Raw genomic sequence first — 27,696 nt, forward strand, 5'->3', positions numbered from 1 at the left:
TTCAGTGTGCAGAGTACATGTACAATAAAGTGCTTAACGAGATAATAGTATAGATGTTTAGCTAGTTTTAAAGCTTAAATTGCTTAGTAAATAGTTTAATGTCCCTGTACCTCCCCAATCCCACAAGGCACATTCAAAACACAAGCAAAGCACTAACTAGCTGTGAAAGATTAAGCTACAATAAAAAATTCTAAGTGGTAGTAAACTACTGACTAGGTTTGTAAACAGTACCATCCCATTGAATCTCCAGGTTCATGCATTATTGAAGCAAGTGTCTGTGGAAGCAGCTTTTGAACTCCAGATTTAACAGTCAAGCCCACTTTCTTGATAATACACTACTCTGCCGTAGTATTTTGATGTGGAATCCCACTTCTTTTGTTACTTGCACAGAAACAGATGTCACATTTGATGCACTTAAGCCTCTAGACTTCATTTACCGTTAACACAATTGATTACTGACTGGTTTAGATCTATTTAGTATTTTTTTTTTATGTATGTGAAATTCACCTCTACTGTTCAAGCTTACAATGCAGTTATGCTAAGTACTCTTGAGAGAATGTTTTGGTTATGTTGAAACATAGCTGGGCTGTTTTGTGGAGGCCTTAATTTTGACTTGATAGAAGTAATTAGCTTCTGTAGGAATAAAATAGCAGGTAGGATCAAATTGAGTAATTAATTTCTTCAGGTTCATTTAAGACCAACTTTTAGAAGCTTCTTCAGGAAAGAAGCTACGAACAAAGTACAGCACCAGAAGTGATCTCCTGTATAAAATACTGAAATGGGACTCAATCACACTTCCAAAACTGTTTCTCTCAACTCAAAAAGCAAGTAATTCCACTAACATCAGGTAGAGCTTACAAAAACAGTCGAAGTGCTCACACAAGCTATACATAGCAGAACATTGCCTTCATACCACAGAAGATGAAGCTCTATGAGCAAGAGGCATTCCATTACTTTTCAAAAAAAAGATCACATTGAGTTCATTTTGGCTTTCACAACTCTTGCAACAGAGCAAACAAAACCAGAAGTATCAGCGCCAGAGCTCCAAGTTGTCTTCTTGTTTGGCATTCTAGTCTAACGTTTTATCACCACCTGCTCATATGCTCCAGATCCTACTCTGAAAGAATGTTTGAAACAAGTAAGTTCATTCAACTTAGCTGGAAGCTAAACAGCAAGTATCACAGATCAGTAAGTTTACTATTTAACCTGCCCAACCAATCCCACTCCTGGGGAGAGAAAAAAAAAACCAAAAACAACTGAACAGCTAGTACCAGAACAGCTAACTGTGAAGGGTAGAAAACATGCATGATTACCATGCCACCGAGTAACCTACAGTTTAATGCATTGAAGTGTTTTGTGTTATGCTACAGTCAAAATGAAGGATGATAAATAATGTTACTGAAAAATAAGTTACTGTTGGACTTCTCTATGTTTCCTTAAAGGGTATCTTTTGGGTTCCTCTCCTACCCCAGCTATATTGTATGCAGGTAATACTTTTTATATACATTTGTACATAAATAGATAAATGTCTCAAAAAAAAAAAAAACAGTAAGTGATACTATTCTTCTGTTAAGATAGAAGGAAAATGTCTTCCAGTCTTTTGTTCACACTGAATTGTAAATGCACAGTTACAAAACTCTCACCCCCAACGTGACAGAGCATAGTCTGGTATTTTACATGGCAAATGGCAGTACTCTGTCAAAAATTAGCTCTGCCTTAGTGTAGTATTCTGCCTGGACAGTTCTGGCAACTGAATTAGGACAGATCTCTATATACTACTGCAGTATGCTCTGTAACCATACACGTTATCCTAGATAGAAATTAGTGTGCCCAGTTTGCAAACAAATCAATTAATTATCTTTTAACCATAGTATTGCTTGCGTGTGTAAAATGAATTTTTTTTTTAACTTTCAGCATGTTATCAGCTGCGTTATACCTAATTCCAGAAGTACTTACTGAAATACTGAAACTATGCTAATTTCGTGAAATAAAAATCTTAAAAGAGTTACCCTAGACTGCAGAATCATGGTATTACAGCATACTCTTAGCTGGTTTTAATGTTTTCTCATCTGACAAGACTAATACATTCAGGTCAAGTCATACATGAGAGTATTTGAAGAGTGTTTAGAGAAGAAAATATCTCTCCCTGGTTTATAAAACAACTATAAGAAGATAATATGAAGCAGATTATCAAAGGAGAGAGTTTAGGGTTACAAATAGTTGAAAGATGAACAAGCCATTGAAACAGGAATAGTGTAGCTTATAGAAACAGAAGCAGCTGTGAGAAAAACTGAAGAAAATCAGGTTTGTTATCGAGAAGACATAGAAGTTTGATGCTGTAAAGGTGGATGTGTAAAACACTTAAGACTTCCTTTGAGCTCCATAGAGTAATGCAGTAATTCTGTAGAGCTGAGATTTCAAACTGGTGCCTGTTTCCTGTCCATACTGAAACACTGCTCATATCTGAAAACTTTGGAACTGAGGCTCGTCAGAACCTCCAAAAGTTCTAATTCTTACGCTTGACACATCAGTTTTATTTTGGAACTAACATACATGTTTTGTTTTAAAACCTGATGATTTACTACTTTTGATGCCTTTAAATGGTACAGAATAGAAAGATACAAAGATCAAGAATGTGTATACATAATAATTGCTGTATAAGATGCATTTTTGTTTAGTATTACCTATGGATTAGTTGTTCAGGCTACATACCTGTTAGGTAGATGATGGCTTCCAAAAGAAGTGCTTCCACCAGGGCCCACAAATAATCTTAAACCTTCTTCTAAAAAGCAAGGGAATTAACATGTTAGTTTCCTTTAATGTTGCCCTAGCTAAAGCTAAGCCATTTTAAATCACACCAGTTCTGTAACTGATACTTTCAGGTGCAGATGGTTTTAAGAAATCAAGAACCAAACTTCACATACTACAGGTTGGAGGAACTGCCTTCCTTGTAGATTTGCCCCTGCTCTTTTCTTTTCATGCTTAAAGTAATTCTCTGGGAAAGTTACTGAGTCATGCAAGGGTCTTTTCAACTTCTGAGAGACAGGATGAAGCAGAAAATTTAGTGATCCATATGCACAGACCTTATGATTACAAGCAAGAGGGACTATGAAGAGGGTGGGTTTTTCCTAAGGCCTGTAATGTGCATCAATTTTCCCTGAGCTTCCTTATTTATCTCCATACCTTCTGCACTTGAGTCTAAACTGAAGTCTTGACTCTGGAGTATTTTTTCAACTATATCATCAGCATCAACTCTGGTAGCATCAACCCTCTTCAGCTGTGACTCCACAGAGTCTTGCTTTACAGGATGTCTGCAAAAATAAATATATTCAGAATCATAGACTAGTGTAGGTTGGAAAGGACCTTTCAAGGTCATCTAGTCCAAACCCCCTGCAATAAGCAGGGACATCTTCAACTAGACCAGGTTGCTCAGAGCCCCGTCCAACCTGACCTGGAATGTTTCCAGGGATGGGGCATCTACCACCTCTCTGGGCAACCTGTGCCAAGGTTTCACCACCCTCAGTGTGACAAATTGCTTCCTTGTATCTAGTCGAAATCTACCCTCTTTTAGTTTAAAAACCGTTGCCCCTTGTCCTATCGCAATATGTCCTGCTAAGAAGTCTGTCCACATCTTTCATATAAGTCCCCTTTAAGTACTGGAAGGCTGCAATAAAGTTTCCCCAGAGCCTTCTCCAGGCTGAACAACCCCAACTCTCCCAGCCTGTCTTCACAGGAGAGGTGTTCCATCCCTCTGATCATTTTTGTGACCTGCTCCAACAGGTCCATGTCTTTCCTGTGCTCTTAGAAGTGATAAAGTGAATTATGGTTTACTTCTGCTAGATAACGCTTTCAAAGTTAAGTATACCTGCAGAGTTTTTCTGATGGTGCATCCTTAACAGATGTATCAATATTAGTTTCAGTTATTTTTGGCTCAGTCTCTTCACATGGCTCTAGAATGCTTCCAATTCCTGTTGAGGTACTACCCACTGAGGTGTTTCTTCTGTGGCAGAGTTCAGACAGACTGGATGATCTAGAGTGACATGTGCTATATCCTGTTCGGAAAGTGTAGGAGAGGTAGGTTAGGTATGTATGTTGTTGACAGCCAGGGTCATTACCTGTATTTTACCGTCCTGAAAGCAGATTTTGTGTTTTGTCATCTTTTAAAGAGACTTCAAAAGCCTTATGAATGTATGGGCATACACCAGCTAGGCAATTTACTTTGGGTTTTGTGTTCTAGCACATGCTGCTTTCTTTTTGTTCTAAATAACTCTCGCTTCCTAACAAATAGAATGACTTAGTGTCATTACTCCCCCTTCAGCTTTTAGAACTAAGTCTCCATTTGTAAGTTATTTGTTTTTACACATGGAAGAGGTAAAAATCTCATTCAGATATGTTAACTGGAAGGAGCTAAGGGAAAAAGCTGTCTCACATCTGAACAGATAATTCATTGTGCTTTAAAAAGGAAAAAAAAGTTACCCTCCCCACACCTGAAACTCCCAGGAAAAAGTTTTCAACTTCAAACCATTTTTTTAAAACATATTAAGTATACTCATTTTCTACAGTCTAAAACTGTGAAAGTAAATAAACCCCAACAATTCATAACAAAATTGTTAACAGCTACCTGACAGTTTTGACTGCTGACTTGCATAGCTTGATGTTCTGGAATGTCCACATGCACCAAGTTCATCTGGGACTGAAGCACTCTTTGACGAGGCATCTGCAACATGTGCAAGTCAGATACTGTTGCTAAAGCCATCTTTGTTATTTGTTATCTTGATTAGACTCAAATGTCAGATTTCCCAAAGGGATTAGGGATTTGACACTGGTTTTCTACAAACCCTTTGAAGATTCAAGTGCTGCAAAAATACCATGTATGTTGAAGAATATGCATTCCTTTAAAAAAAATACTAATAATATGTTTCTGTCTGAGTAAAAGAGAGAGTACCATTGGGTTAGAAAGATTTGTATGAAATGTAGTTTTAGATTTGTCTACACTGTAGACATTAGAGAGATCACCATGCTTTCCATATACTCTAGAGGAATGGTGTGCTAGATGTTTTCTGGCTGATAAAGTAACTGTGGCTAAGACAACTTAAGCTGTGTTTAGGGTGAAAATTAATAAGCTATGTAAGAGCCTGAAGCATGTAAAAAACCCAAACAAAACCAAAAAACAACCCATCAAAACCCCCTAAATTTCAACCTGTAACAATGTGTTTTAATAGTTGTTTGTTTTCTAATAGTCTAAATTTCAGAGTAACTACTTCAACTTTAAACAATACTTAGAACTTTTACCACTCAAAGTTTACTCAGTTATGCATATCCCTGTGATTCATAAGTTGAAAATCAAGGGCCACATTAAATGTCCAGTCAAAATACAAATCCAAAGGAAATCAAGAAATGTGTCACACTGAAAATGAAAGATTTTAAATGTTAAAAAGAAGGCAGGCTATCAATCCCATTTCTGTTCTTTCTCTCCATTAAATAAAGTGTTACAAAAGTGGAAAAAAGAGCGATTCCACTGATCTTCTCTACGGGAGTGTGTCTCACCAAATAACCAAAGGTCCCTTTGTGGGCCAATTGTCAGCATCCCTTTAAGATTTGAAACATTTTGTACAACTCCTTGAAGCTATGAAGTCAGTTATAAAAGAACTGAGAGATTAAAAGCATTATTTTATACCTGCTATACCCAGATGTACTACTTTAAAGTTTTCTCCACCTTTCCTGTCTTCATGCAAAGATTCTGATTCTCCAGCAATTGCTATAGACATTGCTGTGGAAGGAGGCCTGTAAGAAAAAGGGGGTTAAGATTTGCTGTACTTTTGCTGTAATCCCTCCAAACTGATCAGCACAGATTTTTATTTTCAAGTAAATGGGCATAATTCGTACTGTACTTCAAGTTAATAGGCTTGTAACTTTTCTCTGAAAACATGCTGCCTAGCCGTCTGTTAAAAACTAAGAAAAAAAAAAAGAAAGCTTTTGCTATTGAGCTTCAGATTATTTTACAGAATCCATCTGCTCAGCCCTCAGTCCTTCAGGCTTCTGGGGATGCTTGGAAAGGCATTTTCTTTTTTTAATGGTTGGTGGAGTGATACGTTTTTATTTTTAAGTTCTTGATTATTTTTACTTAAGTGTATGAATCACAGGATGATTTACGTGCTAAGAACGTATATAATGCAATACTTCATGGAATACATGACAATGGTAAGTTAAAGAACACAAAAACAAACCCTCACAACAACAGTTGGCCTACTTGGCTTGTGCACTGTGATGTACTCCTGGCTTTGTTTCATCTCTCTTACAGTACATGAGGAGATTCCGGGCTGATAACCCTCCCACTCCTAACAAAGGGGCCTATGTTACCACCTCCATGTATTCCCCTCTGAATTCTGCCTCCTACAAATTAAAAAAAGCATCATTTATGACATAATTTAAATTTGGTTCAATATTAAAACAGTTTTTAATAAAGCTTAAATGCTTATTTCAGTTTATACCAAGACTGAAAGAGATATTTTATTAAAATGAATAAACCTCTAAGTCTGTGTTTTGCTAGTGCAAAAGAAACTAATTAGAAAATGACAAAGTGAAAGTAATCTTTGCAAGCAAATACAACTAAAATACATGTCAGGATATTACCTACAGGTTTTTTAATGCTTTGTTATTTTTGATGTTGGGAACAGACTGTTGGTCTGCATACAAATGGGTATTTGTTGATATTTTTAGATTTGACATATTCAATAAATTAGTTACTGTCTTTATGTACGGTAACATATTCTCTCTTACGTTACATTTGAAAGTAAAGAGAGAAAGAGAAAAAGCCCTTCTGGAACTATAATGCTTCTGTGACTTAACTGCCTAACATACTTTTGAAAGCAAGAACTGAATGCTTTCAGGGATGTCACCCAGATCAAACATCAAGCCTTTTAGGCGTCTTTATAAAATATGTAGCTAATTCCAGATTGTGAAAATGTTTTAAGGTTTATTTTTCCTTGTATGAAGAACATCTGGATTAGAGAAATTTTTTGTTCTGTTTGTGTTGAAAGTTTATGTTCCAGGAAATGGTTATATCATCAGTTTGGAAGAAAATGCCAAGTCTGAATAATTTCAGATAGAGATTTTTCCCTAGGGAGCCAGAAGACTATTTAGGTACTAATTTCAACTACTGGGGTACCAGTGAGTAAAGAACAGAAATACATTATTTTATTAGTATACAAGACTAATGATTGGTTAGTTGCCTTTGAGAAACTGTTTATCAGTATCAGTGATGTATTTGTTAATAGGTCTGACTCAAAGTAAATCAAGAGGTGCTAAATAACTAGGGATACAGAAAAGCTTTGCCCAATCAAACAAATTCAGATAATACCCTCTTACTTATTTAGTAAGCATGAGATGAGATTTCACAGTGTTCTGTTGTTCTTATTGAAGGTTAGAAGAAGAGAGGAGAAAGGGCCTTTAGTGGTGCAAGGGGACATTGAAGAGTTCCTGCAGTGAATCATCTGAGCTACAATGGTGCAGGCAACATTCTCCGGTCTCCTCAGAAATAATGGTAAGGGTACAGCCACAGCAGTAGTGCACAAAGTCTCTAGTTGCTACAGAAAACACTTCTCGATTGTACTAATAAAACCTACAAATTATGAGTTACTGCATACTTGCACCTCAGACTGAGTTAGGAGATCATGCTACTTTTCTTGGAGCTACAGCCTTATTTCACTTTAAATACAATCTTTTTTACTTAAGGAAGACTTCAGTATATGTTTACTGCTACAGATTAAGCCTGTATGAAATTATTAACCCTCTTCATTGGATTATTCACAGGGACATTGATTGGTTACATTAATCTGATAAAAGATGAGTTTCTATTCAGTTTATGAGAGTATTTTGAATAAAAAAAAACTAATATGGACTGAAGTAGAAGTGTTTTACTGTAGCAGTTTGTAAGCAAGCACTATAGCTGTACAACGGAAGAGATCTTTGATTCAATATATGAAAATACAAATGAAAGTTGAGAACCTACAGAAGAAGTTGAGATTGACATAACAAGGGTGAAGCTCGCAATTTTTTCCAGATTGTTTTCCTTAAGCTCGTTTTTTCTTTTCCAGTTATATGTAATACTTGGAACTCTGCCTTAGATTGTTTTTTAAAAAGCGAACATGAGAACAAGCATGTTGTCTCAGACCAAAGGTCTGTCTAGCCTTGCAGCCTGTTCTGTCAGCAGCAAAGAACAGATGCTAAGAGAATGGGGTACACATAGTAATGTATCTCCTGAATATTCTTCCAGCATCTCCTCATCTGTAGCTTAGGTATTTCTTAAGCCTCATAAGACGTTTTATATTTAATAGCCCTCAACATCTTGTGACAAGTAAAATACAACTACATTGCTTTAAACCTGATCTGGACAAAATTGCCATCTACTGTCATGTAGAGTTAGAAAAGATTGACATTAAACTGAAAAGCACATACACTTTGAACAATACAGTCTACCAACATTCTAAATTACAGAAAAGCAGTGGCATTAAGAGTCTTGGCAAGTATTGAGGAATTTTCCACACTGCATTCATAGAAGCAGATTCTATACATATGTCTAAGCCTATCCTTAAAATGAATGGCATTTAGGTTATTATATAATACATTTTATAATATGAACGACATGTGAGAGTTCTTCACTTCCCACTGATCATGATAATTAAGTCATTGTTAGCAAGATCGTGATTTTCTCTGGAAGTAGGAAGCTTGCCAACTGCACTGTTTCAGTTTAGTTATCCACTAAGCTTCGGTGCCTCATAATAAAATGGCTTGTTAGTCTAGACAGAAGGCAGCAATTTCATATTACTCATGACTACATTTTTCCTTAGCGTGCATGATTTTCCTCTCCTGTGTTTAGTTATGGAAGCTAATGTACTCTAGCAAAACTATTGCATTTCCTCAACTACAGATTACGGACAATGAGGCCAAAGGATCCTGAATATAAAGCAGTGTGTTTTCCTAGCTGCTTCTCCCCTCAGATGTTACCTCTTGCATCTTTTACTAAGTTGCATAATGTCTTTGCTAACTAAATATCTCTAAGTGCTTTCTCTTGTACTAAGTCATATCACACTTCTGGTTTCTTTTTAAATAAATCCTTTAAAATCATCTGAGACTTGTGAATAACAGGTGTAACAGCACATTTTCCAAACACAAGTATTAGTCAGATCACCCCATACCAAGTATATTTATATAGGCTTGCTGCAGGAACAGCTTCCCTTAAGTGTTTCTTTTATTTTTATTTTTTAATTAGAGATTTACAGGCTAGTATTCTTTGCTTGAAACTATACTAACTATTTAACAGCAAGGAGAACTATGATACTTCTGCTGTTATTTTTACTATGTTAGCCATTATTCAGCCACCATGCCATTTTTTGGTGCCTTTTTTTTTTTAATATTGTTGCTAGATTGGAGAGATTTATAAACGCAAATTAGAAATGTAATTCTAAACACGGAATGTATGACCAAAACACTATCCCACACAGATTTTTTATAAAACTTACGTTTTAAAGCATGGGTCTCCAGACATTAGCTGCATGTTGATCAAAACCTACACGTTAAGAAAACAAAACCCACTATAAGAAAAAAACCTGAAGTTATACCTGCCACAAATTTAAATTTACATTTAAGTAAAATAAAATGGTGTCATCACATAGACAAATAAATATATTTATGCGAAAAGCTACATATTTGTTTGTGGTACACATGCAAAAAACAGAAAATAGCATTTAAAGCAACATAGTTGCCCATACAAGATTCTGCAAAAGATACCTAGATCAAAAAGAATCTGAGAAATAGTTATGATGGCTTCAAGGGTAAAATGAAGAGACAGGAAATCCAAAAGATTAATGAGCAAACAGAATATTGTTTAAAATAGTGGGTGCTGAAATATGTTCTTTGCTGAGAGTGTTTAGCAAACTGCTAACATCAGAGATAAAGTAAAACCACAAAAGGTAAATAATGCCATAGGATAACAATGCATTGAGAAGGCTTGTTAGCTGGGTCAAAGCCATCAATTAAAAGCTTTCTAGAAAAAGTTTATGACTGTCTTAAAGAAATCGGAAAGCGCATGTTTAAACTGTATACATGATAGTATGAGAAATTAGTCCTAGGGTCTTGGTAAGGAAAGAATTTTTTTTTAAATTTACTTGTAACATTCTGTATGTAATTATTTTCAGGCTAATGCAGCTTATTCAATGTTTTAAACTCTCTGGACTAATGGGAGAGAACAGCAGGGTGGGTTTCTTCCAGCAATGCTCACCAATTGTTACATTGATTACTATCAAATAGAAAAGGGAAAGTTCCAGGACTCATGGAGGTGTTGAAGCTGGCTTATACATAAATAAGCCAATTAAGAGATTCACTCTTAGAAAAGCTGCACAGGAAGTTGCCCAGTCTTAATGATATAATTGGTACATTTATATGAACGTATTAACTTTTTCATCATGCTTCCCTATTCCATTTTTCAATTCTTGTTAGAATACCTTTTGAAAGCTTTTCTTTTACAGCTATCCAGCTCCATTTCAAAGAGTAGGACAAATTCTATTTTTGACTACATGGATTTTAATGATTCTGTCTAAACAATGCTGATGGTTTTACTTTAGTTTTCGTTCTAGAAAGAGGTTCAGCAAATATGTTTTAAATTGCATTAAGTGCTTAATAATACCACTTATTCTCTGCTTTCTTAGTTTAAGTGTGATAAAGGAAACAAATTACTTTGAGAATGGAGTTATCCTGTCTTGTATTTTTGGTATCATAACCTTCCAGTAAACAGCGACGAGTGGTATTTCCCGATCCAGCAAACTCTGCTAGATTTAGATCTGCAAATCCCAGCTGTTAAGAGAAAATGACAAAGTTGGTAGTAAGCATATTACTAAATGAAAGTACTTGCTACATGCACAGTATTGAGTGCCACTCTACAGCAGTTTCTCTCAAATATAAATAAGAGGATGGCCATTAAAGGGAGCGGCGCTGGCAAAAAGCAGAAAACAAACTTGGAGTGCCAAATTCTGCATAGCTCTATTTTCAGTTAATTTAAGTCTCAAGAGAAAAAAGAACAAGGAGACTTTTCTTTATTTTTAAAAGTAAACACATGCAGAAGAGTTTGCTTTTATCAACCCTTTCAACATACTAAATTGAAAGAAAAAACCATCCTGGTGGTATAATATTATTATATACTTATTAAACACACTGATTGAGAGTTCCAACACTACTGTGTCACTATACTGCACATAATGAAATCATGGATATTAGAGTACTATTCTGCAATTACTTTAAAAGGGCATAAAATGACAAGAGAGAAAAGCTAATCTGTAGGTAAAGTTAGATACATCTCAATTTACCTTTGCATATGCCCTTCCTCCTTTTAACTCCTAGAAAAAAAGAAGAAAAGACATGCCATTAAGCCATTAAAGATATTGACTGGGGTTTTTTTGTTTGGTTTGTTTTTCTAGAAAAGCAAGTACTTATCTTCGCTTTAAAATACCACAACACACATTTGCTAGGCTGTACGGTTGTCATTTAGAACTTCGTATTAGTAATGTCCTCGTTGCAGGCCAGCTGGAGACTGTCATCTTGCGGAGGTGGGGAAGGGTGAGTGCCTGATGCCGACCAGCATTTGGCTCGTGCAAAGTCTAGCCCCAAAGGTAGGAAGTGCTGCATGCAAAATTCTGGTACTTAGCACAGTTCAATGCTTCTAAGTTCACTGCTGCTTGCTAGAAGTATCTATCAAGGGCTAGCTTTATAAAGACTAATGAGCGATTCCTTTTATGTGCTGCTGGCATAAGTGTTCTTTTCAATGAGAATGTAAAAAAACATGAATTAGTCAAACTAAAGTAATTAATAAGATTAATATGAAATTTTGGCTAGAATACCTAACATGGTTGCAGCTAAAATTTGCTTTATAAAGTTTATCAGACATTTAAAAATTAAACCAAACAAGTGAAGAAAGAGCAGAGGAGGGAAAAAGAGCTACTTACCTTCCGTACAGACACCCTGCAAATGCAAGCATCCAGAATCCCTGTTGTGGCACTGGCACTGATTTTACACATAAATAAGAACTTTTTCTTCCAGCGGACACAGTTTGCCTGTACTACCTCCCTGCAAATAGAGGACATATGCTTAGTACCAGTTGCATACACATTCAGGACCATAAAATGCAGTAGGACAGCTCCAGAACAAACACTGGTTCCACTGATTGTAGAGTGGTCACTTCATGCAAAATCTGATCCATGGGGTGAATAATCATCCTTCATTCTTCCCTTTGTACGTGAAGACTAGTAACAGTTTCAAACCTTGAACACAATATTAGACCTACAGAAAAATGCAACAGCCATGTGTTGCATTTGCATCTCATGCACTTGCAACAGCAAGTGAATGAGACCGTGATTTCTCCAGGTTGCCTCAGGAGAGTGAAGTCTTCCTGAACATTAGCTCCCAGGCATTGTCTTCCAAGCTGCTGAGCTTTCGAATGTGCTCAAGGTACTGTCTTTGACAAGTATTTTTTCAATACAGAGAAAGGGAGTATCATACAAGCAGAACTAGATGAATTTGAGGCCTGGAAAAGTACAACGGAGATGAAGTACAATAACCAGATACAAAGTAATGCACTTGAGGCAATCAAGAATTTCAGCTATATACTGGGAGCTTGCCATTTAAGAGCAAAATAAGACGACTAATATCTGAACAGATTTGTTCACTGCAGGAGGATTACAACCTGAAAATGCTGCAGCTGAAAAAAAGGCAAAATGTAGGATGCTTTCAGCTATATTAATGTTATTATATAACCAAATAACTTTAAGTCAAATGAAAAGTGGTTAGGACCAAAATAAGGCATAATCAAACACCCATTTAAAACTGAAAATTACGAGGTCTCAAACCACTGAGCAAATTTCTACAACAGCCTTCAAAAAAGAGAAGTAGGAGAAAAAAAATCTTACTGTATCTAAAGACAAGGCTGGCCAATTTGTGAATAACAGGGGACGTAAGGACTGGTGATTCTGAGGGATCTGCCTCGATGATAAAAAGCTCTTTTCTAGTCCCATGTTTCTAAACTCAGAACTTGGAACCATGGAGAAACTGTGCTAATTTCTTCTACCGCTCTAATCATTCAAGTACAGTCTTCACATATTAAAGCAGTATTTTTCCTTTTCTTTCTCTTCCATTTTTCTAATACATACATTTCTATGTTTTATATTAAATTCTTACAGCAGCTTATTATTGAAGATCCAGTCTGACATCTTTAACAGAGATAGAATTCTACGGTTCCATGTAAGCCGGAGTCAGAGTTTATTACCTGTGGAGAAATGATGAATCACAAGGCTGACGCAAAAGCTCCGATTTGCTGTGCCGGTGAGATTGCCAGCTACAACGCTCACTGGCACCATGATTTCCTAAGGTAGGAGTACACTAGCGTGCCTAAAATGAGTCAGTTCAATGACCACAACAGACTAACGGATTCTGATGATACAACACTGAGTCATATTCAAGCATGTGACCCAAAAGGAACAGGCTCTGTACACCACGAGCTACCTACCTTTTATCCATTATGTTTTATATTGTAATCTTTCCTGTGCTTTGTGGGGAAAAAAAAAAAATCCCACACTGCCAGTATGAGTTATTTAAATCCAAAATAGAACCTGAATTCGAAAAAGGAAAATCACTAATAGTTACATTCTAAGGGAAACAGACTCAGGCAAGGAGTCATCAAGTAAAATACAACCTCAAAGGGATATTTGATAACTGCTAACATTTGTTACACTTAGAAGGCCTAGGAATAACTTGTAGCACTTACGTGATAGTTGCTCAACTCTCAGGTAAAGCAAATAGTCAACTAGATGCACACTATGCAAGTGCATGAGTATCTGGGCCTGCATATTTGCAGGTTTCATACACCATGCTTAAAGATAATGCAACTTCTGAGAACACACTTTTTCTGCAGATCACAGCGGTCCAGTAACTTAGAAATTAAATCTCCATAATTGTTTTAAGTTGTTTTTTTTTTCTAAGTAATATTTTGAGCTTACCCAAAAAGCAAAAAAATAAAAGACCCACTTCTCTTAAAAACATCACCACATCAAAATCAGTTTCACCTTTTTCATGAGCTGTCTAGCTACAAATTTTTGCTTCAAAAAAAGAAGGGATATTTATGTCGCTATCTTAAGTCATTAAATTCACTGATACTTCTGTCAACAGTTTTATCAGGATAGATGGAGAATGCTAGATGCTGTTATGAAACGATACTGATGTCCTCTTGTGAGCACCAGAAGCAACAGGCCTGCCTTGATACCGAAAGACAATAGACTTGCTCACACCCTCAACCCTGCTGGTAGTTACCCTAATTTGCAGGAGCTTGATAGACGAAAAAGGCTGAGTGGGAAGGTGAACTTGAATGCAGATTAACTAAGTGATATGGTTGGTCAAGATTTTCTTTTACTAAAAACATCACATTTTGGCACACTGGTAGTATTCCTCCCCAAAAAATCCAGAGACGCACAAAAAATCCCAGAATCAAATTTATGTATAGTTTCAGCACAGCGTAAGGATCTCAGTTTTAATACACCACTATAACTAAAAAACCGCTGCATGAAGAGGATAATTAAAAATGCTGTCAGCTAAACAAAGCAATTGTTGTAGCTGGCTGTCTGTTTTACTGGAATTTAAAGAGTTACTGAAATTAAATCTTACCAGAAATATCTAATCAATACTAAAATGCATGCAATTATATAAACCTTTATTAAGTTTCAAAAAGCAAGAACTCTTAACAATCCTTTGAGTTAAGCTCTATCTTTAGTCTCAGATCAAGGCATATCAGCTATGGCCATGAATCCACAGGGAGCCTGCATTTGCACACTACTATGCATCCAATAATATCTGCAAAACAATCCATTCTCAACTGTCCTTTTGGAAACTAGAAGCAATGTAGATTTTCTGCTATTCATTATCAAGTTATAAAACAATGCTTCAAGACTGAAAGTGTTCTCTTGACATCCATAAAGGTCAGAAAATCCCTTCTCATAGCATCTGCTCATCATACAAGTAGGACAATTGCCATCAGCCTTACCACCCTTCCCTTATCACCCCAGATATCATTGGGACTACCAGTAACAGAATCACTTCTCCTCCTATTCATTGTTTCACTAAGTTCTTGTGGTGTTTTTACATTTACATGTGGTGTTTTTTAGCATTTCCAGTTATTAACAATACTTTTTCCTACAAATAATGCCTTTGATTTTCTGGATGTTTCTGTAAACTCATAAGGTCAAAATAATGTACCGAAATCTTTGTACAGCTCAGTAGTATGGTTCAGGTTATGTTTCTGCTTTTCAGAACAGCTTTCCACCTCTACAGCAAACTACAGTCAAAGCAGCTTTATATTGTACAGTTATATAGTGTTCCAGATATCACTAACATTATAGTAAAAGATAATTTAGTGAACATTAACTGTAATATTTTTGCTTGTAAATACAAGATATATGTAAGTAACATCTGCTTGAGAAATGTAAGTGTCCTTAAAACTTTTAAGGATTTTGAATTTATTTCAACATGCCAATACTACTATATGTATATCATTGTTCAAGTAAGGAAGATCGCACAAACACACTGCTTTTGGAAGACTCAATCCACTCATATCACAGGCCAGGATTTATTCAGGCAAATAATTTAATTAACATTAAATAGGATAAGCAGGTTTTTAAGTTCTCTTACAAACAAGAAAGTAAAAGTTAACAGTGAAAATGCCTCAGTTATAGATACCAATGCTCTAATTATTGTAAAAATAAAATCAAGTAAAACCAGGAATACCCCTCCCTCCTCATAAGGACATCAAAAAAGTATCATTAGTTTCTTTCACTGACGCATTGTTTTAAAAAACAAGATATTGGAAACATTTGTACACAGTCTACAAAAACAGCCCAACCAAGTGCCCCCACCCCTCACCAAACAGTTCTTCTCATTCCATTATATAAAGAAAAAATTGACATATTTTATTGAAGGTATTTTTTGTGTGAAGAAAAGCACCAGCAAGTTATTCCCCTTGTGCTGAAAAAAACAAGGCAAATCAGAACATTTCACTTTAAAGAATAATATCTACGTTTCTGAGATTTTTCGTTCAAGTGCAAGGCCTTTAGAAAATACACAGTTATATTGATTGGTTACTATGGAAATGAACCCAGATAACTTCTTGGCAGCTGTGCCTGTGCTGCAGCGCAAGCTGGAGAAAGCTTTCCGTTATGAGTCAGTTTCCTATGAGCCTCACAGTCACTTTACCACATGCAAAGCAAAAACAGTTGTTTTATGAATCAAAATATATGCTAGTACTAAGATGCATTCAAATCTGTACTAGGTTGTAGTGCTTTGGTATAACTTAACGAATGCTGTCAGTAAGACCTAGCCAAGAATGAATTGAATAGACAGATATTTTAAAATAAATTCATTCCAAAGTATAGTTTAAGTTTCCATCATTTTAACAAATTAAGTGTTTTTTCTTTAGAGGGACATTTTCACATTGACTAAATTTCAAATGCCAGATTTCAGCTGTATGTCTTTTTCTATATGTATTTTATGTACTGTACACAATTGCAGCTTAGAATGATGAATAAAAATCTTCTCTTCTGATCCACAAAAGAGAAAATCAACAAGAAAACCAACACAAAAGAAACAACAAATTCTAATCTAATCAACTCCTCATCATTTTTTAAGAAGCGATGGACTCTTTTTTTTTAATGAAGGTAATTATGACCAGCAGATTGTTTGTTCATTTCCACATGGATAAAGGATATGAATACTGGCTTGTTTCAGCAAATAGCCACAATTGCAAAAATAAGTCACTCTTAAGGACCTTAAGTGTCATGAGAAAAATTCCTACTTGCCAAGTGGAAAAGCTTTGGCAGGAGAGGCTTAGAAATAAAGAAGCCAGAACTCCTTGTGGGCATTTACCAAAATACTGTGTTCCATTAATTAGAAAATTGCTTATTCAAGTTTTTATCTGAATTATACTAGACAGCCAATTATAACATTTAGCCATATGTGGATGATTATGTTGAATGTATTGTTTTTCTAGTACAATTATTTTAGAATCATTGGTCACTGAGGAAACAAAAAATTGGGAGCATTTGTTTTCAGTTTTAAGATGCCATTCAGTCTTTATATTAGACTACTTTCCAACTACTTCTAGAAATACTTTTGGAATCAATTGGGTGAGTATAGAATCATAGAATTGTTTAGGTTGCAAAAGACCTTTAAGATCAAGTCCAACCGTTAATCTAGCACTGCCAAATCCACCACTAAACCATGCCCCTAAGCACCACATCTACACGTCTTTTAAATACCTCCAGGGATGGTGACTCAGCCACTTCCCTGGATGGCCTGTTCCAATGCTTGACAACCCTTTCGGTGAAGAAATTGTTCCTAATATCCAGTCTAAAATTCCCCTGGTGCAACTTGAGGCCATTCTCTCTTGTCCTATTGCTTGTTACTTGGGAGAAGAGACTGACGCCCACTCGCTACAACCTCCTTTCAGGTAGTTGTGGAGAGCAATAAGGTCTCCCTGCAGCCTCCTTTTCTCCAGGCTAAACAACCCCAGTTCCCTCAGCTGCTCCTCATAAGACTTTCTCTAGACCCTTCACCAGCTTCATTGCCCTTCTCTGGACACGCTCCAGCAACTCAGCATCTTTCTTGTAGTGAGGGGCCCAAAACTGAACACAGTATTCAAGGTGGGGCCTCACCAGTGCTGAGTACAGGGGGACGATCACTTCCCTACTCCTGCTGGCCACACTATTTCCGATACCGGCCAGGAAGCTGTAGGCCTTCTTGGCCACCTGGGCTCACTGCTGGCTCATATTCAGCCAGCTGTCAGCCAGCACCCCCAGGTCCTTTTCCGCCGGGCAGCTTTCCAGCCACTCTTTGCCAAGCCTGTAGTATGCTGCTTTATGTCAAGGAAAGGGGTGTTTGCTTAGGAAACTTAGAGCTTTTGTACAGAACATGAATTACCTAAAACCTCACTATAAATACCTTGAAAAGTAGCTTTTTCACTCCATGAGGTAGATGGGAATATTAAAAAATAATAATTATAACAATAAAGCTGGTAGATCCACTTTTGCTTTGGACTTCTAAGAATTGTTCAGGCTGGGTTCTTAGAGTCCAAAGTACAGTGAATAAAATACCTTTAGAAGAGTTATCTCTGAGTGACTGCAACTTTTCCAATATTGCCTAAGTTTTGCTTGCTTCTTTTAAGGGAAAATATATCATGTTGATCAGAGAGCCAGAGAGAAGTGAGGCTGCTGCAGCTCCACTTCCCAGATCCAACCAGTAGCAAGGCTGAAGATGTATTCCCGGTAAGCACCCATGCACAGATCACAGACACACAGAGCACTCGGAGAGACAGCCAGCACTAACAGCCTCATCCCACTCCCCTCTCTGGCTGAACAGGACACAGGTCTGCTAGCATGACCCACATATATATATATGGCGCTCAGGCTACACCACCTACCTGACAGCTAGTCCAGGTTGATTCCTGATAACATTTACACAGTCACACACCTGCATTTGGTCCAGATGCTGGCACCACAGGCACACGGGTCTCCAACTCCTGGTCTCACCCCAGTAGCAGGCACTTGATTTCACTCATCTGGTCTCTCTGGTTGCTGGCACACAGGAACACAAGTGCTCTAGCACACAATCCCAGGCCAGTTGCTAGCACCAAGACTCTCTCTCACTCCAGTTGCTAGCACAACGGACACGCAGTCCCTGTGACCCACAGTCCCACTCCTGTGGCTAGTACTTAAGTCCACTCACTCGGGTCTCTCCTGTTGCTAGAACCACAGACACTCGGGCCCTCTGATGCAGACTCTTGACTCCAGTTACTGGCACTCAGACACACCCCCCCTCACTGAACAGAGAGCCCTTCGCCCAAGAAGGAGTTAGAGAGTAGTTTAATATGAATATATAATAGACTGCACTGATTAGAAACAGGGCATGCATGCCCAGACAAATGTACCAAACAGCAAGCTATTTATACCTAATTGGCCCTTTTATCTCCTTACCTCTCCATTTTTCCCACACTTGTTCTTCCCCAAGTCACCTAAATTCATCCCTTCCTCCACCTTTAGTTCCTCCTGTAAACATCCAATAATAAGCTTCTTCCCCTGCATCCCATAATGTGTCTCACAGTGCTATGCAGCAACTCAAGCACCTTTTGGACTTAGTGTTAGCTCAACATGATGGCTTTCCTGCCTGGACAATGGGGCTGAGGCTCTCCTGGGACAGCCCTGGGAGGGGCCCAGACAGGGTGTCCCCTTGTCCAAGTCCATAATTTCTGTTCCGCACCTGCCTCTGTGTCCCTGGGCTTGTGTAGATGGGCCTTTGATGGGCTGATGGCTCCTGTGACAAGCCTGAGCAAGGTATTATTTTAGCTCCCCCACCCTCCCCTGCCTTCATTTCCTGCACTCGTTTATGGGTGCACGTATGGACTTTCATCATGTACCCTAATAGCTTCCTGTGATCAGCCCTTGGCTGAATAAACTCCATACAGTTCTGTCCTTCTGATACAAATACAGTGTTTAGTAAATTGGAGTAACACAGTTATTTTTAGTGTAGGAAATAGTCTTTTCAAATGGGAACAACATCCCATTTGCATATATATTTTATATATATGTGTGTGGGTATGTATATATGTAAAAAAACAATCATCTGTCTTCTGCAGAATGCCAGAGCACCTAACAAAGAATGCAATGTCACGATCCCACCTCACAGAGTCAGGAATTAAGGCATTAGCCTGTAATCTACTAGTTTATCAGCCAGACTTTCAGTGCCCTCGGTGTTTCATGTATTTTTCAGTAAGATTTGACCTTTCCTAGGCTATTTTTAGCATTAGGAAGGTATTGTTGGATATGGAATTCTCATTTATACTACGGAACACATAATGGTTTGGCATGCAAGAAAAGAATACCCTCTTGCACCAATACCTACTTCCATTTCAAATTTGTGCAGTCTCACAGTTGAGGGGAAGATATAGGTACCCATGCAACAGGCTCCCAGAGCAACTGAGTGGCTGTCTTACCAGTCCACTTTCAAGCAAAACATTGTGGACTACTATTCAGTCTCCCAAGAGCTGCCAAGTGGCTTGGTATTTATAAAGCGTTAAGATCCTCAGAAGAAAATTACTCTTGCTACACAGAAGTGTAGTCTTCTTGTTTGGTTTCGATCCACACAACTGAAGTGTCAAACAATATGGTTTACTCACATCTTTTAATATCTCTACTGTACACACAAACAAATATAAACTAGATCACCCAACAAAGAGATCCTTCACTTCCAAATTAAACTAAAATCCTTACTGCTAAGTTGACCATGGAAGTAAAACCAAACACAAATAGAGAAATATGACATTAACACAGGTATTTTAAAGCAAATAAAAAGAGATCTAGCACCAACACCAGTACCAGTTTTATTCAAATGTATTCTATGCATTTAATATACATAACTTAATACATGTAACATACATTGCTGCCCATCCATGTACCAGTTCCAACCTCATCATCTTTAAAGAACGTTGAGCTACAAAGGAGAAAAAAAAAATTCAATATAACTTTTCAAATACAAAGCTATACTTTAAATTAAGTTGTTTGATAACCAGAATGCTAAATTTAGTCCTCTTATAGAAAGATGCATCTCTTGAAGTTAGAGCTCTAGAGTGTGATCTCCAAAGTATACACTATAGTAATAAACTTATGCAAAGCCTCAATTTATTTCTTATATTCAGGAAGAAACACAGTTTACTTTTCCTTTAATAATCTGTGTTTCCTCCATGCCTGAGTTATGACTCAGAAGATACATTCTCTCCAACAAAAACTTTTTTTTTCCTAAGCATTGCTAAAAAACCTAAACAAAACCAGTCATTTACAAACAGAGCTTCAACATTTCACAAATTTCAGCACTAAGCAAACCAGCAAACAGCTGTGTCTGCAGGAAGAGCTCCACTTGTTTACAGTGCACAACTCCCCAGTTAATTTGCTGTTAGTACATGCAAAACTTCCACAGAGCAATCATTTTCTATTCCACATGTTTTTACTCATAATAAACAGCTTAAATCTTTAACTAGCAACATTTCATGTCAAGTATTTCTTATAAAAATCATCACATGGAAATAGAGCTGCTTTGAAATACCTTCACTTACGAAAAACTGCTGGTTACAGGCAAATGCAGACACCTAAAAGGGAATTAGCATTGTGAAGGGCAAACTGCATTAGGAAGACTGTAGCCAGCAGTGCAAAGGAAGTCATCGTTCCCCTCTGTTGAACATTTGTGAGGCTGTATCTGCAGCAATGCATCTGGTTTTGGGGCCCTGTCGGTAGAAGTGAGACGCTGATAAACTGAAGGAAGTCCAGGGGCTGTGAGATGAGGGTCTGGAGTCAGGGATGGAGGAGAGTGAAGCACCTGGTGCAGGAGAAGTTGGGAACATGGGATTTTTACAGTCTGAAGGAGGTGAAGGAAGCTTTAATTGCTATCTTCAGCCATCTCTATTGAGTTAGAGGGAAGATGGTGGCAGACATTCCTTAGTGGGGGGCAGAGAAAGGAAAAGAGTCAGTAATAAGGGAAATTGCAATAAAATAAGGGACTAAGTGGTGAAGCAGAGGGGCAGGTTGTCTACAAAGACTGGAATCCCCCTTCTTACACATTTTCTAAAGTTGACAGGACAAAGCTCTGAGCTTCCTGATCTAATTGAAGTTGGTCTTGCTTTGAGCAAGAAGTTGGACTACATGATCTCTAGCACTCCCCTCCACCCTCAATTATTCCATGAACAGAAATAATCCTTAAAATATGAAAGCAATCAGGTGCTACAGTGTTTGCAAATGACAGGTTTATGACAGCAAAATACTGTGCTCCATGCACTGTGCTGGGGTCAGGGTGGGAGGAAAAAAACCCAACAGCATCACCAGCTCTTTTAAACCACGGTGCCTATTCTCCTGCACAAGCCAGACACATTAAGCACAAAAGCTTTTCCCCTCACCCCCTCCTCTTTAACAGATGCCTGTCATGCATCTCTTCTCAGGAACTTTTTCCTGAAAAGCTAGCTGTTGCTGTATCTCTTACCAGTAGTTACAGTAACAAAAATCCCACAAGAATGAGCTCTTTTCCTGTCTGCAATAACCAGTTACATCCCATGCAAAATACAGTCTGTACAAACATTTTCTTATCTCCTGCTGTAGCCAAAAAATGACTCTCTTCAGATCTGATTTCCTTTACTATTTTGATTAAATCTTTGACTTTCCTCCAGTCTACTTCAGAGATTTGATTTCTTCATCCCTCTTACTTCCACACCGTTACTCTTCCATCTTTATACATGTACTCTCCCATTAATATATTAGCCTTAGTTTCTTCCCCTTCAGCCCTGTCCAGAATATCCATACCAATCCTTGTACATCGTATTACCTTTCTCAAGCATATTCTCTACATCTGTTGACTAAACCCATTTTATTGTAACTATTAATGAAAGGCCAAAGAAGTACAAAGAAACTACATTTAAAAAAATAAAAAAGGTTATAATTCTGAAGTGTAGAGAACTTCCCCTTCTTACCTCTTCCTCTCTGCAGAGAAGGACAGGGACTGGAAGCCGCTCAACCAACAGTCTCTTCACAACTGACAAAACACTAAGTGGACATTTTGGAATCTGAAAAGAGGAGCTACAAAATTGCAAGCCACGATTTTTATCCCACTGCCAATTTGCCTCACAGCACTTGAAAAATCAGGTTACAGCTGAAAAGCTATTAGAAGTAGCATTATCCATTACCAACTCTGAAGACTGTCAACAGGATTCATACATCATGTAGGAAGATTAGAGTGATAGGGTCAGTAATTCCACGTGGCGGGTATGTTTTTCTAAAAAATACTTTTGTTTAAATACAGAAAGCTAGTTAAGCTCTGTTACTGTCAGGAGAAGTTTTCCCTTTCAAGTGCAATAGCGGTGACAGGGAAAACAATGGTTAAAAAGCAAGAGTCCAGTGAGGCAGAAAATGTACTTGCTGGAGTCACAAAAACCAGATGTAGTTTTAGGCAGTCAAGAAGGAGGTAGCCAAGCATAACTAGAAGTACTTCTTATCTGGAAGATAAGAAATCAGTTTCTACAGAAGACAATTACATACTCTAGCCTGTATCTATTAGGAATAAGAACAAGTAATGCAAGATCTCTGAGACTGCCTGTCAGGGCTCAGGAGTGTGCTGTACATAAAAAAACTTCCCTGGAATCTCTTGGAGAATAAAATGTTTTGGTGAAAAAGTTATATTTCTCAGCTGCCCCTAAGCTCTATCTGTCACACAGATACCAATCATAATCAGCTGCTTAGTTTGAATGTTGTTTTGTAAAAGAATGAATTAGCAATCTAAAGTGTGAGAAATCAGATCTCAAAGGCGGGGAGGAATACAACCAAACTGTCGTAAGAACGCATCAACCAAGAAGCCCTTTCCTTGAGTGGGGTACGGGTGGAAATCAAGCTAAAAATGTAACTACTAGGCTTACAGCTACTGCAGCCTAAGTGTATACAATACAGTGTTGAAAATACACCCTCAAGAAATAAGATCCTTTACTTTCCAAAACTTCTTTGATTTCCTCATATCTCATCTGTTGCTGCTGGTTGAGCAACAACTCACCCTATGAGCAGTTATCTATTCTAGGGGCCCATCAATTATTTCTGCAGCCTATTAAAATAAGGGCAGTTGCACACAGCCTATACTTTCAACATATTTATATCTGCATTACACACAATCGCAGTATCATTAAGGTTGGAAAAGACCTTTAAGATCGTCAAGTCCAACCATCAACCCAACACCACCGTGCCCACTAAACCATGTCCTGAAGTGCCATGTCTAACTAGCCTTGAATCAATATGCTTATTGTAAAGATCCAGAAGTCATATTAGAAAGCAATTTCAAAAAGAGGAGGGCAGGAATTAACACTGTATGGCTGATTGGCAGTTTACTAAACCAAAACCAAACAAAACCTTTCTCCCCGCAACTTCTTTCAAGGTTTTCCATATTGTAGAGTCAAAGCTTATAACCCATTCATTCTCCCTAGAATTCCAGAGTCCTGTTCTTGCACACACACTCAAACATTCCACCCCCACAGGTTCAAGCACTGCTACTACTTGGCTGTTCAATGTCCTTTGATCAAAATATTATTTGATAGTACCAGATTACTTTAAAAAGTTGAATATTTTGTCAGGTAATTAAGCATTTAGCATTATAATACAGAATTTTCTTTTCCTACAGTAAATATTCACAAACACACATAGGCAAGTTTCGAACAGAAATTTTCAAATTGGAGTTCTAAAAGACTACATACAGACACAAAAAACCACAGTGACATGTAAACAATTAATATGGCTGCCATTTATACACAAACCAGATCTCTATGTACTGCACTATAGTACACACTGTGTACTGCACTACACAAGCTGGTTTTATCTGGTCACAGAATTTCTGTATGCTTCAGGCACATATCTGTGTCAGACAGAAAAGTAGTTGGACTCTGACAAATCTCCAGTAACATAGACCATGTCTTTATAACATATTTCTTACATATCTCTTTCTCAGTGAAGATCTGAGAAGTGAAAAAAATATGTTTTTCAGCAGCTTGAACTTCTATCTGTCTTCTTTTCATCCCGCTTCAGCGTTCAGAGCGATGATGTAGGTGTATCACATTGCTTGCAGGATCAGGCCTTTAATCATTCATACAGCATGATCCACCCAGGGCTTTAGAGACCACCACTTCACAACTCGCTACACATAGGCCTTTATTCAAATGCTGCCAGCCTGTGTTTTTATGACATTTCTTTCTCAATGAGTAAACGTCAGAAAGAAAATGCCAATAATGTTAGGCTGGCTTGAAGCCTGTTGATATGGCTGCCTTTTTTTTTTTTTCTTTTTTCTCAAGGTGAGAGGCAGCAGGTATTGGTTTGTATCAGTACCAACTTGAGAACTTAATTCTCAGTGACCTCACCTCAAAAAATTATACTTTACTAGACCTCAGTCTAGTTTAGTAATAAAAATAGAGGCTATTAAGAAGACATGGTCAGTTTTTTCCATGTATTATACAATATTTGAAATGAGTTTGTATATTACTTTCTGAAACACAATGGAGTTTTTTTAATTTCTTTTATAACACTACAAAGATCACTACTTTTCAGGATACAACTGCCAGCTCACACTGAAACTCATAAATGCATGCAACTAGAAGAAGATGGCCGTTAAAAAAAAGTTTGCAACTGACAAGTTTTGAAATGCTGCCATTCTTATGTTAACTTAATTTCTTCCTTATTTATTCAGACCTTTGCTGAATCACCACCGTGAAAAACTGTCTGTTAATTCTTAAGTCAAGAGCAAAGGCACTCCCTAAATTGGTGTTGAAGGATTACTGCAGAGGAATTCTTTACCTTCCTACCAGCATACCTCAGTCCAGCAGGAATGGACCAGTTACGTTATCACAGGGGCTTTGATATACCAGCCTGTATTTCACTGCTGTTCTTATTTTTTAAGCCATTCCCCCAGAAAAAGAAGATGGAAGAATTTCAAAGCTTCTTTGACTCCAACACAATACTTTGACACAATTTTCTACATCGTCACACTTCCTACGTACACATACTACTGCACAAGCATATTTCACACTAATACACTATTCATATTCATAAAGATATGCATGTATGCTTTCAAGATTTTAACTTCAGCATCGTAAACAGGCAAGGCAAAAAAGGCTAAGATCACAATAATGTATCAAAAACATCAGTTCAGCTGAAATCAACTCCTTTAAAATAGAGATGCTGTCCAGCAGGTGTATGTCAGCCTGTGAAAATGACTTCAAGGCAGTAAGGGATCCATTAGGACAGCAATGGCACATTAGTGCCTAAAATCATGATTATCGTCATCATCTATTACTCATGAAGAAGCCACTCACAAGAAAAACATTGAAGAAAAAAGAGAGACATGAAATGAGAACAGAACACTGATGTGTTGAAGACCCTCCAACCATACAGAAGAAAAATTCATCGTCGATTATACATGCTAGTATAATGGCATGGTTAGAGAAGGAGGTTTTAGGCCAAAGTTCCATTTTATGCTCTGTATTCTTGATTAATTCTAGTTACAGAATCAAAAGCAGATAATTTAGCATGCACTGTAAGAGCAGTATTTTAATAAGAAAATAACTGAGTAATCATAGATTTGTTACTGATTTCTGTCTGCTCCCAGAATGCTACGAGACATTTTTCAGTAAATCTTTTTCGTAATAACACTAAAGTAATACAATAATGCACACAACATGAACGAGTGTAATGAGAGGGTAGTCTCCTCCTCCCCAGACCTGAAGCCACGGCACACCCTTACTATTGACAAGGTTCTGCCTCTGCCTGGTACGTGGAAAAAATTAACTCATTTGCACTGTTTACCCATTGCCACCATCACAGCAGGTGGCAGCTCTATCGCTGAGGCACAAAAGACGAAAGGAAAAAGAAAAAAAAAAAAAAAGAAAAAGAAGAAAGGCCCCTGTCCACTGCTGCACTTGCACTGCAGCATTCAGCGTGAGCACAGTCAGTAACGCACACGACCTGAATACCTGCAGGAGAGGAGAGAAGGCTTCTCCACGAAACTGTTCAGGTTAACTCTCTGTGTAGATACTCACGGAACGAAACGCAGCGAGCCGGTGTCCAACAGGAGAAAACCCGAAGGTCGCACAACTCACATTCGCAGGGAACAGCTCTGACTCCAGACTTGGTGCCAAGAAATGCCTTCCCTCCCGTTACCCATACGATCAACACGCTTTATAGCGCGAGGCGTTACGGCACAAGCGAATGGTTTCTCTAGGACAGCCCTCGCCCACCCTTGGATTCACCTCCCCTGCCACTCGGCGCTGAAGAGCCTCAGTATTCATTCTGAAGTGTGGCGACTTCAAGCAGCGAGCAGCCACGCGGACGAGGCGCCTAGGAGCGCTCCCGCATCTCTCGGGCCGCCGATGAAGCGGGGGGCGCAGGCGGGACGGCAGGACCGCCAGCCCGCCCGGCGGCGAGCCGCGCCACGGGCGCCTTGGACCTCCGTGCCCGCTCCCCTTCCCTTCCCGAGGGGAAAGACGAGCTGCACGCCCGTCGGCGCCGGTCCCGGCTGGGGACTGGAGCTGCCCGCAGCCTCGGGGCGCCCGCTCGCTCGCTCGTTCCCTCCCTCTCCCGGGCCCCGACCCCCGCCCGCCCGGCCGCCGCTGCGCCGCGGGAGCCGTCTGAGCGCCAGCCCGGCGCCGCCGAGGGGGCCTGAGCAGTGGGCGGAGGGGCTGCGGAGGCGGCCGGCCGCCCTGGCCCTCGGCGGGGCCGCGAACACGAGCGGAGCCCGTCGGAAGGCGGCGGCGGCGCCGGGGCTGCCCCCAGGGGAGCGGGCGCCCGACAGCCGCTCGGCTCTCCAGCCCCGGAGGCACCTACCGGGAGGACTCCCCGCTGAAGCTGCCCCCGTCCAGCAGCCGCACCTTGCAGAAGAGGATGCCGTTGACGAAGGGCACGGAGGAGAGCTCGTCCAGCTCCAGCTCCACGCGGAACTTGAACTTCTTCTTCTTCATCATGATGAAAGCCATGGGCCGAGGGCTCCCCGGCGGCCGCCCCCAAGGCAGCTCCCCTCCGCGTCGCCCGCTACGCTCCGCTCCCATGCCCGGAG

At 38.8% G+C, this 27,696-nt stretch overlaps 1 protein-coding gene across 1 annotated transcript; it reads right to left on the bottom strand.

Annotated features, from left to right (window-relative positions):
- Positions 1 to 779: 779 nt before the first annotated feature.
- Positions 780 to 27,619, bottom strand: EEIG2 (EEIG family member 2). The gene is made up of 11 exons (XM_082002778.1): positions 27,468 to 27,619; positions 11,997 to 12,117; positions 11,361 to 11,390; positions 10,735 to 10,851; positions 9,522 to 9,568; positions 5,678 to 5,784; positions 4,622 to 4,717; positions 3,866 to 4,052; positions 3,184 to 3,311; positions 2,713 to 2,782; positions 780 to 1,117 (listed from the first exon to the last, which is right to left on the bottom strand). Exons 1-11 carry the CDS (start codon positions 27,614 to 27,616, stop codon positions 1,075 to 1,077), a joined length of 1,095 nt encoding a protein of 364 aa, XP_081858904.1. The 5' UTR covers positions 27,617 to 27,619; the 3' UTR covers positions 780 to 1,074.
- Positions 27,620 to 27,696: the final 77 nt, after the last annotated feature.

The sequence above is a fragment of the Phaethon aethereus genome, assembly GCF_964289735.1.
Source record: "Phaethon aethereus genome assembly, chromosome: 8".
Classification (NCBI taxonomy): domain Eukaryota; kingdom Metazoa; phylum Chordata; class Aves; order Phaethontiformes; family Phaethontidae; genus Phaethon; species Phaethon aethereus.